This window comes from Equus przewalskii, chromosome 2 (genome assembly GCF_037783145.1).
Source record: "Equus przewalskii isolate Varuska chromosome 2, EquPr2, whole genome shotgun sequence".
In the NCBI taxonomy this organism is placed as follows: domain Eukaryota; kingdom Metazoa; phylum Chordata; class Mammalia; order Perissodactyla; family Equidae; genus Equus; species Equus przewalskii.
The window spans coordinates 103061032-103079751 of record NC_091832.1 but is presented as its reverse complement, the minus strand read 5'-3'; the positions used below and the strand labels follow the sequence as shown (position 1 = coordinate 103079751).

Here is an 18720-nt window from a genome sequence, read left to right as displayed (position 1 = left end):
AATTTTATTTAGAAAGGAAAACATGTTATTTTTATGACCGTATGATGTAGAGGAACGTGTTTAGTTAGCAGTGTCATGAGATCTGACTCACGCTTATAATTTCAAACCAGAACAATTGTGGCTACATAATCAAACCAGAAAAACAGAACTAAATTAAACAAAAACTTTGACTATGTTTTAAGCATGATAATTATGATGAAATGAATTATCTGTGCTCAACATTAAGTCTAGTTGTGCATATAAAACTTACTTGTTTTCATGAGACATTTAATAAAGGCATTAGTGCAATCATGGTGGAAAGTAGAAAATAGCTTTAGAGAAATAAACTCTAAGTAAATAATTAAACCCTCCTGTCAATGAATGGAAATTAACTAAGAACTCTGTAACATCTCATTTCTCAGAATAGGAAAACTAGAAACTACTCTAACAAATGTGTGAAATGATTGCAGTAATTTAAAGTTGTAGAACAGTGGCATTAGAGCACATTTAAGTTTATATAAAAGAAAAATATACCTCCACCACCACGACAAAGAGAACCAAATGGGACTAGCCTTATACTCCAAATTTGGTCGGCCAAGTGATTATTCTGTCATAGCTTTGTGAACCCTAGATATGGGAGCAGACCTACATTGGTCTGTGCTATGGTTTTACAATTTCTTAGGCAAGATACTCGCCTCCAAGGGCCTCTTCTCCTTCGTCTGTGAAATGTAAATGTTTCCTGTTGCGTGGCTTAATTCCCCCTGCTAAAATGGAAGTACAATGGCGAGATACTTATCTGCTTTTTTCACTGCCATAGCCCCATTTCTAGCAGGCCTGACCCATAATAGGCACTCAATTGTTAATTGTTGGTTGAACTTAACAAGATGATCTATGAAAAATGTCTTTCTAAATTAACAAATATGCTGGTTAGGTATTATCGTTTTAGAAAAAGACAAAGTATATGTAATCTGTAGCCGAGAGTAAATCTTAAGTATTTCAAAATATATTTGATTTATTTTCTTATTTTTGATTCTACTTTACAACAGATCTGTATAAGGAATATTTCTCGAGAGTGAAAGGATCGTAGTTTGACAAATAAGCTAAATGAGACTGATTCTTACCTTTGAAAGATCTGAGTCAAGGACATCTCTACAGTGAAAATTATATGTAAAAGTTTCAAATCTCCAGTTATAAAATGTGAAAAATGAAGCGACATTGGCAAGAGGAAATAAATTCAGTGAAAACATTTAAATATGTTCACCATTTGTGATCTCCCTGAAAACAGGGGTTCCTTCCAAGATGATTATGTAAATTATTTTCTAAATATTATAATGCACATCTTTACAATAGGAAAACTAAGTAAGATTTTGAATGCCGAGATATTCCAATTTCCTCATGTCAAGTAAAATATTCTTATATTTCTTTTCTCCAAGATATCTCTCAGAATAGATTTTGGGCATGATTATGCAGTAATGGTATTAATATATTTGTATGTAAGATTTTTCTTTAATCAGTTTGATGCTTTTTAGGGAAAATGTGTGAATCTTCAGTCAATTACTGTGAATGCAATCCCTGCTTTAATGGCGGTTCCTGCCAAAGTGGAGTGGAGTCATACTATTGTCATTGTCCATTTGGTGAGTATAGCTCAGTTCTTGATATAAAATATCCATCTGTTTGGCACACGGTTTAGCAATTTTGTTTTATTGTGGACATGGTGATTAAGAAAACGTTAGTTGTTTTACACAGGAGGTTTTAGCAAAATAAAAAAGTTTAATATTTTTCAAAGGTAATTATGGAAATCCCATTGAATATATTGCTTTGATCATTACTGGAAAAATAATCAACTTAACATAATTGAATTCGATGTGGTCTCCTCAGGACCTTCCCCCTAAAATATTTATGAATGCCCTCTTTTTAGCCTAGAACCTAGCAAAATAAAAGTCCTTTAGCACGATTTGACATCCCTCTCTATTTCAAATCTTTAAGAATAATTAGTCAAAGTGTTTTTTGTTTTGTTTTGCTTTTACTTTTTATTTTTGTTTTTACATTAATTCAACCACTTCTGTTAAAAGGATTTAATAACCAGAGATGCAATTTTCATGATAAACTTTTTGTAGATAACTAACTAATCAAAATTCAGACTAATGTATTCTTTGGAGGGAGAAAGTTGTGAGAATTTTTTTTTACACATACATATTTATTCATCATGGTGGAATGAACCAGAAGATTCCTTCCAGGTCTCACCCAAATGTCATCCAGCATTGGGACAGCCAAGGATTATGAGAACAGCTTTGGAGGAAGCTTTCATTTTAACTTCGTTTGTTTCTTAGGTTTGTGATTATTCCATTTATTTAAAGGCTGCTTTACCCCACAGTATAGTATTCATCTCCAGATGTCCTTCAGTAGTGACACCCTGTCCCTCTCTATTAGAGAGGAGATGGATGTTTTTCTCATTTTTCCTCATCCATATTACTATGCTATATGGAGCCTGAAAAGTGAGTCTCAATGTATAATGAAGAATAGAACTTGAAAGAATGTGAGGTTTCTAGTAACCGGTAAAGTGTACTGTTCATTCATTTTCAAATAATACCGTGACTGTCTCTAGTTTTGGGTTTGTAAAGCACATCAGTAGAATGAAAAGAAAAGCAGAATATAAAAATATCTAATCGTGAGCCATGCATTTTAGCAATGGTTCTGAAACCTAAAAGTTGAGGCCTTTGTCTAAAGTCAAAAAATGAAAACAAAACAAAACTACCCCAAGATGATATAGTGACTAAAACTAATTTTGTTTTCAGTCCAGTATGATGTTTGGAGTACCCTGCCTTTTAAAAATTTCGTTGGGATTCTCACCAACAATGCCCATGAAGCAATGAAAAGTAGATAAAGATCAAAATAACCACAATTTTAGATCTCCTAAAACTTCTTTCTGTGATCTTTTATCATCCTAAAGAGTGCTGCTTGCTACAGATAACCACAATCAAGTTTCATGGTTTACGGTTTAACTTGTGCTTTGGAATGAAAGATAAGGAGATTGGAGTAGAAAGTGGAAAAATGATTTTTCAAGTGATTGAATAAAGGTTTTTACATTCCTAGAGATTCCTTTGCATTCTAATTGCAAATATGAAGATTTAAGATAATTAATACTAAATAAAAACAAATTATTGCTGCAGCGTAGCTGATATAACAGTCACACCTACTGGGTGAAGTGTTTTGGGGTCCGAGTGTACCTTCCCCTCACCCTTCCAGAGATCTCCAGGGAAACAAGATTAGAAAAACGGTTTAAATTAAAGAGAGACAGATCACATGTAGTTGGCAGTGCAAATTTCTCCCCCCATTCCTTCTAGTGGCAAAGACAAAAAACGTTATTTAAACTTAGACATTGTCAGTTGACAACACAAGATTTATAAAAGAAAACAGAACAAAAGGATCTTGAAACAACAATACATGATTTGAGACCAAAGACATAGAATTAAAAGGAAAAAGTATTTTTCTTTTCAAATTGAATGTGGGTGAAACATACAAATAAAAATGGCGGATGGAATGCCTCAAACAAATAGTTGGAGATAGTTACACATGCGTCCTATAAAGCAACATCTTAACTATAATTTTGAAGTTGGAAAAAAACTTTTGCACTGTTTACTTTCTCATCAGTGAAAGATTTGTTGTTTGGATTTTAAAAAACTTTTTAGATTTTTAGATTTTTTTTCTTTTAGATTATATTTTAGAAAAAACAAAGTGCCTAAGACTTCATAAAAAGAGCTTATATAATTATAACTTCATATATATGTACATAGATACATACAGACACACATGATATCCTTTATTAGAGCAATTTTAATAGTTTATCTTGACCTTTATGTAGATTTATTTCATGCCATTCCATTTGGAAGGAAGTTTTAAAATCCTCATTAAATTTTATTATATTTCAAAGACAAAACCTACCTTTCTCTGGAAACAACAACAGAACTCCTTCAGAAGAAAAAATATTTCATAAATATTTTCATGTTTGAAGTAACAGTAGTAATTTAAATAAAAATGCAGAACCTTTTTCCACTATCTATATACTTTCTATATATATTCAATTTTTAAATGCATGTTCTTATTTTTATCAAAACTTAATCAGAAGAGACTTGAGAGAACACATAATACAAATTTTTCTTCAATAATCTATTTCATTTGTATGCTTTATCTTTTATTTTTCTTTAACTTTGGCTACTCTTTCTGCATACATAAGAAGGTATATATAGTATATAAATATATATTTAATATAAATAAATTAAAAATTTTTATTGCATGTAAATATAAATTATATAAAAATATAAGTATTATATGATAGATATAATATATTTGATATATTATATATAAATAAATGTATGCCATATATAACATATATGATATATATAATTTATATGATTCCTCTAATTTCTTTGCTTTTTTTAACTTCAGTTAATGATTAAAAATAAATTATATATACTTTTTACTCATTTATAATAGAATAATATCTCAGCCTTGACAGAAAAGGAAAAGATAAATGACACAATCTTTTATAGCAGCTTCAAGGCCATTTTACTTTAAAGAACATCTAGATACATAAAATGTGTTGAAGTCAGAACAACTAGACAATCGGTAGATCTGGCCTCAAATTTTGGCTCTGTCTCCCATGGTTCTGTGACCTGGGGCAAGTTTTTAGTATTCTGTAAAGTGATGGTGTTGGTTCTATCTAGCTGAGCAGTTCCCTGACTCTAAATTTAAGGCATTTACAAGAAATGTGCAGCCAAAATTAAGGAATGAAACCTTGCAAGTTAGTAAGAATCATGATGTATTGGCAGGGGTTAATTTTCCAATCATTTGCTCCAGTCTACTAATATTTGTGGGAAAAGAATTTTGGCATAGCCTTGTAACATCAATAAAACTCATTTTTCAAGTTTGAAAAAGAACCAGCACAAACAAGCGGGAATGTTGGGTTTCAGAAAAACAGAAAGCTCTTTCAAAGTAGCCTGCTATAAATCATACCCAAAGAGGGCATAAAACAAGACAGAGATAAAAACTTAAGACAGTTATTTCCTTCTCTAACAGCAATGATTCCCTTCCTTAATTTTGTGACCCATGAAAATACCATGAGTACAGAGACAGATTTTTTTTAAAGTCAAAACAAAGCCCACCATCCTCAATTGAATTAAAATTGTTTTTAAGAATTACATATTAAAAAGAAAATATCTTGGTTGAAAATAACAGCATGTTAAAACTTTAGAAAGATTGACAAGCTAATTTTGAAAGTATTCTAGGAAGGAAATCTCTTCAGGTATACTCCATTCAGTTAATTCTAATTTTGGAAATGGGGCGTACTTAGATATGTTCCCTAATTGGTCACAGAAAAACAATTACATCAGTTTATCATTTCTTATATGCTTTAAAGATCATCAGTTTGTTCTATTTCAATTTAATTTTAGATGGTATTCTTTGGAGAATAATTTTAAAAATTTGTTAAAAGCCTGACTTAGTATTGTCACTTAAAATATTTTAATCGAAGTCATTTAATAAAACTTCATTGGAATTTGATGTGTCAGTGTGTTGCTTTTTCCATTTACAGGTGTCTTTGGAAAACATTGCGAGTTGAATAGTTATGGATTTGAGGAGTTATCATACATGGAATTTCCCAGCTTGGATCCCAATAACAACTATATTTACGTCAAATTTGCAACTATTAAAAGTCATGCTTTATTGCTTTACAATTATGACAATCAGACAGGGGACAGGGCTGAGTTTTTGGCCCTTGAAATTGCTGAAGAAAGACTAAGATTCTCTTATAATTTAGGCAGTGGTACATATAAACTCACCACCATGAAGACGGTGTCAGACGGACATTTTCACACTGTGATTGCCCGGAGAGCAGGAATGGTAAGACACTTCATTCCACATTAAACTTTGTTTTATTATATATGCAGTCAGTCAGGCCTTCAAATTAAAGCCTGAATGGGCTGCAAAATGTATTAAATTATGTTTATTCCTTATTCCTTATTTAACCAATTTTGTTCTGAACTACAGCGGCAAATAGGTAATATTTTCTTTTGTTCGTGACAACTATGCTTATCTCAAAAGAATACTTGCCTCAAAAACAATAAAAAGAGCAAAGTAAAGAAATATCCTAGTGCATAACCATTCTATTTTATACATTTCCTATATATTTTTAAGGCTATGTCAGAACTGTACTTAAAATGGCTACTTTTCGTTTCAAGTATCTGTGCCCTAACTGAAGAAAGAATTTAAAAATAAGAAGGGAAAACTTTTCTGCAAATAAATTACTAATAAAAGATGATACTTAACACATATTTCAATATAGTAGTCAGTAATCCTTATCACACCAGCACCTCAGTACACTGTCATTTGTGAGGTCTATGACATGAGCTTGTGCTAGGATAAAGTTTTGCTTTTTGACTATCTAAGGTATTCTCAGAATTATAACTCAGTAACATCCAAGATTTCCATATTATATACCATTTAATTATATGGCTCTCATGTTATAACAAGAATGGTACATATTTATTTAGTACTTGTGTTCATTATACTAGTATTTTTCTTTATAAAGGGAAATGCATGAAACCTTTTCCCTGTTAACATTTGAAATCATTGGACTTTAATGGAGTGGAAGGGCTTCTTTATTTATTTATTCATTCATTTATCTTCTCAACTATCTCTCCGTGGTTCCTCTCATCTTCAACAACTATCAAGGACTTTTGAAAAAGTAAATGCTAGCAAAAGCTATTTCAAAAAATGTTTGGACTTTAATGTCAACCTTTTTAAATCATAACTGCTGTTATGATTTGTTTTTTAAAGATTAGCACCTGAGCTAACAACCATTGACAATCTTTTTTTTTTTTCTTCTTTTTTCTCCCCGAATCCCCCCAGTGTATAGTTGTATATTTTACTTGTGAGTCCTTCTAGTTGTGGCATGTGGGACACCGCCTCAATGTGGCCTGACAAGCGGTACCATGTCTATGCCCAGGATCTGAACCAGTGAAACCCTGGGCTGCTGAAGCAGAGCACACGAACTTAACCACTCGGTCATGGGGCCGGCCCCTGCTCTTATGATTTAAAATTTAAGATTTAAGATTTAAGATTTATGATTTAAGATTTCTGTTTCATCCTACGAGAGGAATGGAATTGGTTAGAGTATTAAATCATGTGTTAAAAGAAAAATTAGCCAAAAGAACAAAATTAATGCTCTGAAATCACTTTTTTAAATGAAGAAACCTGGGCTCTAAATGACTGTAGATTTGTTTCTCTGAGCTCTATGTCAATCTAGGAAACATACAGAAAATTTGGTGAGTTATATATTTCTGAGACTGATCAAAGGAATTATATATTTGTCTGATGAGAAAATATTTTTGCCACTAAATTTTGGGAATACTTTATATTGTTGGACTACATATGAGCAACTTTCAGAAACAACATTGAAAATGTTTCTTACCAGTTTTTTCTGTGCTCCATAATTAATTTTAAAAGCAAAATTTTTGTGTCCTCTATAATTATCAGTTTCATAAAGGCATAAGACAGAAGCTACATTATAATATTAAATTTTTTCTGACAAATATGGGTAACAGGCAGTCTTTATGAAAGGACAAAATTCTCCATTTGTTTTCAAGAATACTTTAAATCCATCTTATACAATGACTTTTCTCTCCTCTATTTTAATTTAACACGTTAAAGAAAATTTAAACAACTTTTTAAATACAAACTATTTCCAATTATGAGAAAAAAAAGAATAGCGATTAGCTCTAAAGATGAGCAAATGATTGTAGCACAAGATTACGTTTACCTGCTCAGATCCATTGATGTCACCACATCTGTTGTGTTGCATTCAGGGCCCTACCAGATTATTAGACGAATGTTATTTGAATACAGGTGAGAAAACAGCAAAAGTACTAATGCAAATCTATGAATCATTTTAATTTTACATTGTCTTCCATTTCCTTATGAACTTGGTATTAATATTATGTAACTAACTTTTTTCTGATATATTTAATTTATAAGGTGTTTACTTAATAAAATTACCCCCAACATTCTGAAAATGAGACCTGAACAAGAATAAAATTTAGTTACAATAGTTGTAATGTAGAGCATTTATGTTCTAAAAATGATCTATGAAAAATATTTATTGAAAAGTACTCATTTGGAGCCCTGATTTGATAGCAATTCAAGGTGGCTTTGTTGATTGCGAAGATATTGGGCAGAAAATCAAAATTTGGTCTATAATTGGGGATAATATCTCCCCATTTCAGTATTACTGCAAAGATTAATATCAATCATACCTAAAGTTTCCTATATTTGATATTAAATAGTGCTTAGTAAATGTTCGTCATCCTGAGTTTCCAACTACATTGCCCCATACAGCCTTTTGAAGTAAACAAAAAGTTTTACTTAATTTCATTAAAGCTTAAATTATGAGTGGTGCCTAAAAAGCCACTCCAACTTCAGTGAATTTTAATAGATTCAGCAAACAAATCTTGGAAATAATAATTTTTCAGCTTAGTAATAGGTTACTGCATTCACTCCTGCCTGAGATTTTTTAAACCAGCATAATACCAAACTAGTGTACTCAGAGGAAAAGCTCTAGGAGAATATGGATTTAGAAAATTCCAATATTTGTGATTATTGATGTACCCACGCATATGCAACCTGACGGAATTAGAACGAACACATGGAGTCTTGTCTATATACGTATATCGGGGCTTACATTAGCCATAATAATTTCCTAATAATGACAGGTGACCCTAATGGGGGCTAGTAGGTAGCACCTCACCCCAATTCTCCAAGCACATGTAAGATAACCATATTGCTAAAACTGTTATGTAGAACAGATGGTTTTATAGGATGACCTCCAAGGTCTCTTTAAAACTCATGAACATTTGATTCTGTCAAATTAGGGCTTGGGAGCAAGAGGAATAGTGAAGAAAGAGGTACTATGAGGTACGCCAAAAGGAACAGAGGAAAAATTCTTTCAGTTCACTTGTAATATGTGACCACAGCCATCAAGCTTTGAATAATACCAAATGTGGAAAAGTACACCCTGGTCATTAGGACTTCAGTCAGAGGAAAAACGTCTCTTTATTTCAGAAAACATCAAAATAAGGCCCCTTACTGGATTTTGAATGTCATTTTCTACAGTTCAAAAGGCTATTGTTGGACACTGGCAAAATCATTAACTTCTCAGCTTTGAATCATTGCAGGATAGAAACATCTCAATTCACAGCAGTACTCGTAGAAAAATTCAAATAAAAGAAGGGACATTTTATGCTGAAGATTAAGTTGCACAAGCTGTTATTCAAATGAGACTTCCCCTCAGATGTTCTTTCTTTGAGTTGTATCATCAATCTTTTAGAAAATAGGCAAAATGTATTAAATATTAAGATTGACTAAAATATGATACCATTTTCTAAGTTGTTTTCTTTTCTAGTTGAGGCATTCATAAATATCCCTGTGATGCTTTCTAGTTTGTGATAACTTTAAGAATCTCTAGAATGGGTGGCCATTTTACATAGTATACACAGAAAAAATGTGTTAACATTTTGTTTTAGAAATAAATTAAAGGGAAGTGCTTAAATCAAATAGTCAACATAAGCAACATACATTTTATCATGAAAACCTAATAATGCTTTTGAGATTGAATGTCGCTCAATTTTATAGACCACTGGAAAAAAAAGAACTATTGCAAAAGTTAACTAAATGGGGCATGCAAGTCTTGACATAGAATTGGAAGTGTAAATGTTCCCTAAAAATGTTAGTATTTATAATTTCCTTGAGAAGGTGGCAAGAAAAAAATTTACATGGCTCATGAGAGTTTATTGTATGGAGCTTATAGTGTTATAATAATTAACTGATAGAAATATTTAAAAATATTCTAGCTAGTAATATTTGATGCACAATAGTTGTAAACTGATCCCATTTATTATTTCTGAAACATGAGGTATTTAAGATATTCTTTTACAAATCTCTTATCTAAGTATATATTTTTATGGACAATCTCTAAAAGTTATATGCAATATTGATAAAAATTGGATATTAAGGAAATTAATCATTCCCACACAAAATGAAAGTGACCTGATTCACGAAGACAGAAAACCTGACACCTTTGCATGTAAGTGAGATATAATGTTCGTCAACTCGCTTAACCTCCTTGTCTTATGTTTCATACATTTACTGTGCTTTTATTAAACTTAACTTCAAATGATAACCATTCTCATAAATGAATACTTGCACAGTATTTATGTTTCTGTTACACAAATGGACAAAGTTCAATTAGCCCTGTTCTGTGGCGTTCAAATAATTTAGGTAGAATCCTTTATTGTCTGCATTGGGAGAAAGCTTCCGTCCTCCTGTGCTTCTGGATTTGGGGTTATGTCTCTTCCTGTGATTTACTGGCCATGTTCTGAAACACCACACTGTGAATATCATTCTTGTAATTTCACCAACTAAAATCTGCAAAGTTTTGTCCTTTGTAGAATTTTATTGTCGTTTGGGGAACTAAGGAGGGGCATCACAACAGTATCGAGGAGCACAGAATGACATGGATATGCCACAACCTTGGTCTTAAACTGGACCACAGCCATCTCCGTGGCCAGTGCCCAATATAGAGAGCACTGACTTCTGTCATATTCTTGGATCTTGTGACTATGACTCAATGACTGTTTTATTGATCAAAAGGAGTATGCATATGTTCTGCTAAACAGAAGGCTTTTTTCTCAGGGGCGTATGCATTCCATAGGATACAAAAACATTTACTGTTAGTTGTGACTTAAACATTAGGGAGCATTTCTGCTGTATAGAAATATATGATAATACATTCTGATCATACTTAGATTTGCTATAATACGCTATTTATAAATAATGATTTTTATTATATATGAAAAGAGCATCTAATGATTTGTTTACATTATCTCAAATTTTATCTTTAATAGAAGTATTACAATCTTCATAGGTTCCTGTGATAGTATTTACACTGTACTTTCAAAATCTTTTTGTCAATAGTATTGACAGATTATTGAAATAAGACTTGCAAATCAGAAATCAAATGTCTTTTCCTTTGTTAGAATAGCTGTAGAGTAGAAAAAACATGCACAGTCTTAAGATGGTAACCTCAAGAAGCTGTCCAAGACTACTGTCTAATATCCTAAGAGATGTCAAGGGCATTATATTACAGTATAATAAATCAAAATGTTACTGCAGGGGCCGGCCCGGTGGTGCAGTGGTTAAGTTTGCACGTTCTGCTTCTCGGCGGCCTGGGGTTTGCCGGTTTGGGTCCCTGGTGTGGACATGGCACCACTTGGCAAGCCATGCTGTGGTAGTCGTCCCACATATAAAGTAGAGGAACATGAGCACGGATGTTAGCTCAGGACCAGTCTTCCTCAGCAAAAAGAGGAGGATTGGCAGCAGATGTTAGCTCAGGGCTAATCTTTCTCAAAAAAAAAAAAAAAAAAAAATGTTATTGCAATTTTGAAATCACATTCACATAGAAACAAGTCCCGTGCACTGTTGGCTGAAATGAACAGTAGGGACAGTAGAACCCAAGGTGAATGTTTCCTTCTCTTGCTTTATAGGCAGCTTCCTTAACTGTGGACTCTTGTTCTGAGAACCAAGAACCAGGATATTGCACTGTCAGTAATGTGGCAGTTTCAGATGACTGGTAAGCAAAATTATTAGTTTGATCCTTATTATTACTTGACATTAAAAAGGAAATTACATATGTAAAAGTAGTTTTCTCATATTAGGTATTACATAAAAGTTTTAAGATATTTTATCCTCCCCAAAGGGATTTTCATGCTGTAAAATAAAAAGTTAATAATTAGTGTACGAAATGTGTAAAAAAGGTGTGAAATGAAGTGGTAGAGATGACGATAAAGCTCGAGAAGGGAAGATGAATGTAGCCTATACTCTTTGAGAAGCTTCCTGAAATAGTTGCATGTGACCTGGGTCCTGCAAGGTTAGGGTAAGGACCACCCCCCCGTTAAACACATTCTCTGAAAGTTGTATGTGACAATAATTGACAGATATTTTTCAGTAGCACTTCAGGGTGACACACAGCATCACCTCACCTAAAACATAAGTAATTTTAATAGAAATAGAAAAATAAATAGTGACACATCATCCATTGCATTAATCAACTTATTGGCATCCCTCATCTTCTCATTAGCAAAGGAAAAGGGAAATCTGACATTAATGTTAAAGTTGCCATTACTGCATTTTATCTTCTTGCTTATAGTATGCTGTCTCTTGCTAACTCAACATTGTTATATACATCTCATTTAACTAACTGAAAGTATCATTTCCATACGTTTTACTATTTTTCATACTTTGACAACCTAACCATCCTCTAGGGATCTATTTAGAGGAGATGCATCAATAGGTAATGTTTTCCATTAAAATTTACCGTGCTATAATGCATGCCAGAAAAAGTTATATTCACCCTTTTTTAAACTAAAACATTCTACTGAAATCTATCCTGTTGGTACTAACATACTCCTATTTCCTTTCTTCTGTAGGACTCTTGACGTCCAGCCAAATCGAGTCACAGTGGGAGGTATCAGATCACTGGAACCAATCCTTCAGAGGCAAGGACACGTGGAAAGCCACGATTTTGTCGGGTGTATAATGGAGTTTGCGGTCAATGGAAGGCCTCTGGAACCCAGCCAAGCTTTGGCAGCACAAGGCATCCTAGATCAGTATGGCAATTTTATTTCTTACTATTTTAAAGAAAAAAAAGCAAAAAGTATACAGTAATTGAGCATCAAAAGGTGAAATTATTGTGCCGTAGCCCTAAAAATACCAAATCTTTTACATCACTTTGAATTTTAAATATTTATTTATAGCTGTGAAATTTTAGAAAAAATATGTATGCAGGCATGTATGTATGTATGTGCTTTACCTTACCTTACAGACTTGTGAAGATTATGTGAGTCAATTAGGAAAATCACAAAGAAAGGAACCTGGCACATAGCAATATATTCATATTATTAATAACGTATACAGAAAACTATTTGAAATTAAATAGCTTTACATGTAAACATACACATTTTCCCAAAGTGGATACATCGTGAATGACAAGTAATAATTTTATTAATTGTAAATTGTAAACTGTAGGACATATTTTTTTCCTATTAGATTATTGGTTAGGTTCCCAGCAACTACTTCAGATTTGTAAAAATAATGCATTTTATTTTGAAAATTATTTTTGTTCGTATTGAAAATTTTGAAAATTCAGAAAATTTTAAAATAGCCTGTAAACTAACTACCCAGAGACAGCACTGTTAGGTTATTATCATCTTCATGACTGCCTATTGTTCCATAAGATAGATGTGCCCCATTTTAACTATGGTTGTACACTTTAGTTGTTTCCAAATTTGTTAATATATTAACAACCCTTTGATTAATTTATTTTCACGAAAATCTTTGCTCATGTTATTTTCTTGCTTGAGATTTCTAGAAATAAAATTACAGAGACAAAGCTGTGTCCATTTCCTAATATTTGTGACTTAAGTATTTTAATACAATTTGCAATTTGCCTTTATTTTTCTATTTGTTATTGTTTATTACAAAATAGTACTGTCACACTATAATTAATTACACAGTACAGAAAAATACAGCTTTCTCATTGCTAACCATTGTTGATCATTTAATCTGCACATCCTTGTGTATCTTTCTCCATGGTCACACAAATTTCTTTTAAATACTGAATTTGTTCACTTTAAAATATGTTGTGAACATCTTTTTAGTTCAAAACATAGAAATCTAAGTCATGTGTGTTTTGCCAAATTACTTTCCAGAAAGGTTATAATTGTCATAAATGTGGATAATTTGCTGCCTCTTTATATGCCATCTTAAATAGAATATTCGTACATTAATTTTCACTCAAATTATGCTTCACATGAAGCATATATTTCATGATATCTCAGAAAATTTGTAAATTGAGATAGAATTTTCTTAAAATGAAAATATTTAATCTAATTTTTCCATCACTCTTTGTCACAAAAGATTCTAAATTTAAGACTGGAGCTTCCCTGGAAATATTTATTTCATCTTATACATAATAAGTTTGATTTTATTTCTAATCATTTCTTATTTTCATACGATGGATATTATTTTCTTTGTATATGTTGGAATAATATAGGATTTAAAAGACTAAATATTTCAAGGACCCCACATTGGAGGATTTACTTTCATTCTTTCATTTCGGATTTACCTAGTGTCCACAGGGACTAACATTTTTTGATAGCTTACTATGTATCTACATTATTCTTCGTATTTAATCTTATTAGTCTGTTTAACCTTTACAAACATTTTGTGAGGCAGACACTATCATTTTCATGTTACAGGTGAGGTAACTGAGTTGCTCAGAGTTTAAAACACTCGCCCAGGGTCGGTCAGCCAGTGAGTAGCAGAGCTGGGTCCCGAGCTAACACTCAGCCTGGTGCTGGAGGCCAATGACTGGAAAGGGCAGGACCTTGCTCTTGAGAACTTCATAGTCTCTGCATTCGTGATTACTGAGCTCTGGTGCGCTCATCATTTTGCCTGGCAAGGTATTAGATTGCACCAGTTTAATCATCTTCCCACCACCTCAATGACTGCATCATGCTCCTCTTTCCACAGACCTCAGACGTCGTCTCCTGCATCATCTTTCTCACGGAGTGAATTTGCTTCCTGACTTGCTCACAAAATTGAAGCAACCAGGAGAAAACTCCCAAAACCTCACTCCTTCAATCTGCCCGTGCACCCGCTAGTATATCTTCTATCTATTATTATGAATGAACGGTTTCCACTCCCACAAAAACCAATCCCCCTTTTTTTTGCAATAGATTCCATCCTTCAAAACCTTCTAAAAACAGCACTCCAGCTTTCTCAACAGTGTTTCTTTTCTCATTTCAATTCATGCTGTTATTTTATTTTAGAAAAAAAACTTTATTGGCTGTAATGGGTATTTTTTTACTGTTGTATTTCGTGGACTCATTTCGTAGATGAAAACCTAACTTGGCGGCAGGGTGAGGGAACTCTTTCCAATATTCTCAGCTCCTCAGCACTGGCCAGAGGTTTAATAAACCATTGTGTTGTGGAGTGAGAGAAGTGGGGATCAAAAAGATGATCAAAGATCTGGCTTTTAGAGTGAAAAAAAGACCAAAAAACTTTTATTCTTTTCTTTTTTTGGTGAGGAAGATTGTCACTGAGCTAACATCTGTGCCAATCTTCCTCTATTTTGTGGATACCGCCACAGCATGGCTGATGAGTGGTATGTATGTCCATGCCCAGGATCTAAACCAACCAACCCTGGGCTGCCAAAGTGTAGCATGCAACTTGACCACTACGCCACTGGGCTGGCCCTCTGAAAAAAATTTTATTAATCCCATTTTCCTCTCTAGCTACCAGCCTAATTCTCTCCCTTTTCTTTGAAAAATTACTCTTTTTCAAAGTGATCAATAACCTGTGTTGCTAAAATCAACAGTCAATTCTCATCTATTTTGAACTTCAGCAACATTACGAGCCGTTCATCACCTCCTCCTCCTAAAAATACTTTGTTAGGTTGTCCACTAGCACATGGTACGCTCCAGATTTTCTACTCTGACTCTTCTTTTCATCTCCTTGATCTCTTCTCTTTTGTATCTATATTCATTCTTTAAATAATTTTTTATAGTCCTCAGTTTTAAGTATTGTATCTAAAGCTGGTGACTCTGAAATGCTTATTTTCAACTTGGCCTCTCCTCTGAACTTTAGACTCTCATATCCAACCACTTACTCCATATCCCACGTGTATTCTAACAAATATCTCAAACTTAAGTTTAAAACTGAACTTCTGGTCTTCCTTCCTGACTCATCCCAAATGGACTCCTTCCACAGTTTTCTCTGTCTCGGGTAATGATAAGTCAGTTCACCTGAGGGGACTCAATCAAAACTTTTAGACTTACCTTTGTGTCCACTCTTTCTGATGTACCTCACCTGATCCACCAGCAACCAGAATGACATTTTAAAAACGCAAGTCAGCTCTTATCCTGACTTACAAGGCCTCCATGATCTGGCCTCCCCCTTGACTTGCTCACTATCTTCTCCTTGCTCACCCCACTGTAACCATTTTGGGCCCCTTGGTGTTCCTCAAACATACCAGGTTCACTTTCACATTAGGGCTGTCCCACTTGCTGTTTCCTCTCCCTGGAATGATCTTCTACCAGATACACTTTGCTCTCTCACTTTGCTTAGGTCTTTACAAAAATGGGTCCTTCCTTCACTGCCTGATCGATAGATCCAGCAACCCTCCAAAACTCCCGAAACTCTCTCTCTGTTTTAATTTTCCTATAGAGCTTCCTTCTTTCTAACATACTACACGTTTACCAATTTTTTTGTCTTTCTCCCCAACAAGGAAAAACAAATATTCCATGAACACATGGATTTTTTTTTCATCATTTAGTCTCCATGCCTGGTGTTGAGTGGGTATTCAATAAGCATTAGTTGCATGAGTTGTCTGGTGGAGATGTGCACTCAAACAAACATGTGGCCCGAGATCATTTTAACCAAAGTGTTTATTTGACCAAGAATTCTGGCTCAAGTAAGAATTTAAAGAAGTTATCACCCCTTTCTCTTTATTGTGTAAGATGTTATTCTGTTTAGTCTTCTCCTTTCTGAATGAGGCAGGCCATGTGTTACAGGACAACTCCCAGTTTGCTTAGCTGCTCCAAATGTAGTTGTGACTTGAGTTTCAAAAAATTAAGTCCATGAAACGAGGCAGGTTAATAAAAGTTTGCATCTAATTTAACAAATTACCCCCCCATCTTATTTTGTGTTTTATGAGTTTTTATTCTGATTTCTTTTAGATGCCCTAGACTAGAAGGTGCTTGTACCCGCAGCCCCTGCCAACATGGTGGCACGTGTACGGATTACTGGTCATGGCAGCAGTGTCATTGCAAAGAAGGACTGACTGGGAAGTACTGCGAAAAATGTATGCAAGCTGTTTCATCTTCCACTGGAAATTATAATAACCATGAAAAGTTTAAATATGTGCACCTAAATATGTAATTGAATCAAAAGAATTATCTTTTCATTCTAAATATTAAAAATATTAAATGGGCAATAATTAGTAAAATAAGAGTTACATTTTTAAATTCTATTTTGTTGTTGTTGTTGGGCAAGATTCAACCTGTGCTAACATCTGTTGCCAATCTTCCTCTTGTTTTTTTACTCCCCAAAGCCCTGGTGCATACTTATATATTCTAGTTGTAAGTCTAGAAGTAGTTCTCTGTGAGCCACTGCCACAGCATGGCACCTGACAGACCAGTGTTGTGGTTCTGCACCTGGGAACAGAACCTGAGCCACCCAAGCAGTGAGAATACTGAACTTCAACCCCTAGTCCATCAGGGCTGGCTCTAAATTCATTTTTTTAACCTGAGGAAGAGTGACATCATTTCAGAATTATTTACTAAATAAATCTTTAGTTTTCATTTTATAAATATATCTTTTAGTTATTTTTGTTTTACCTATAGTCATGCTAGGTAATTTACAAGGCCAGGAGCTATATACAGGCTTTGGCTTAATGTTATCTCACTTTAGCAGATATTTGATGGTGAATATTTTGTATTTGGTAGAAAAGTATAAATATGAAATCACTGACCACTGAGCTCAAAACATCATACAATGGCAGTATAACTTATGACAATTAAAGATGATACTTGAATTTTAATTTGTAGTTACTCAAACTGGTTTTAAGTATTAGTTTGTAAATCCTTTTATTAGTTATTTGTTTTAAACCCTAGTGTAATTGTTAATAAGACATCAATGATGTTCAGGCCATCGTTAGAGCATGGCATTCTCTACTTTTACGCTGTACATCTCACTAACTAACCCTAATGGGGTTTCTTTTGTAGAAATTGCTTCATTCTCAAATAAGTGGTTACTACTTAAATCATTGTAGTTATCTAACCACGTTTTAATGATTCATTTAATTCTATTATAATATGAGAATGAATAGAAATTCATGATTAAATTAAGGATATACCATAATCATAAAGATCTTAGTAGCAGAAAGTATAATTGTGCTTATTTAGGGTGAAATAAAAACGTAGAAAAAGCACATTGTCACGTGATTTTTTTTTTTTAAGTAATGAGTTTTTAGTAAGTAGAAACTCAGTTGTATCTGGAGTATGAAATGAGTCATTAGCTTGAGAAATGCCCGAGTTTCTTCCTTTTTATTGAGATATAACGCACATACTATACAAGGTACTTTTAAAAGGGACAATTCAATGCTGAAATCCTTCTGAGCCCATTTGCTTTATTTCCTTTCTTTAGCTACGTTCGCTCTAACAAACTTCCATACTTCACTAGTGTGAACATTTTATCAGACTATGATAACATAATTATACATGATATTATACATATGATAAATTCTACAATTATTACTAAATAAAGATAGTTACAAACATAAATATTTGATTGTATACTTCTTTGACCAAATTTCTAACATGTCAGAGAGTAAAGATCACAAATCATTTTAACTATGAAAATATATACTCATTTCTGAATTTTGGAAACACAAAGAAACTTATTATAAACAAATTTTCCAACTGCATATTTTTAACAGGTGTGTCGCTCTTGAGGTATTCCTAATTTATACCATGTATCAAATATTTAATGAATAATTCCCAAATGTTTAATGACTGTCATAAAATGTTTTGCATTTCATGGTTCTGAAATAGATTTAATCATTTGAAATCA

General features: G+C 33.2%; 1 protein-coding gene across 2 annotated transcripts in view; it reads left to right on the top strand.

The window, feature by feature from the left end:
* Window positions 1–18720, top strand: part of FAT4 (FAT atypical cadherin 4) — a 157178-nt gene that overhangs the window by 128120 nt on the left and 10338 nt on the right. For both annotated transcript variants that reach the window (XM_070609135.1, XM_070609136.1), the window contains 5 exons: window positions 1509–1613; window positions 5570–5877; window positions 11574–11659; window positions 12516–12695; window positions 16827–16951. In XM_070609135.1, the coding sequence (XP_070465236.1) occupies window positions 1509–1613; window positions 5570–5877; window positions 11574–11659; window positions 12516–12695; window positions 16827–16951 (804 nt within the window). The remainder of the gene's footprint in view (window positions 1–1508; window positions 1614–5569; window positions 5878–11573; window positions 11660–12515; window positions 12696–16826; window positions 16952–18720) is intronic.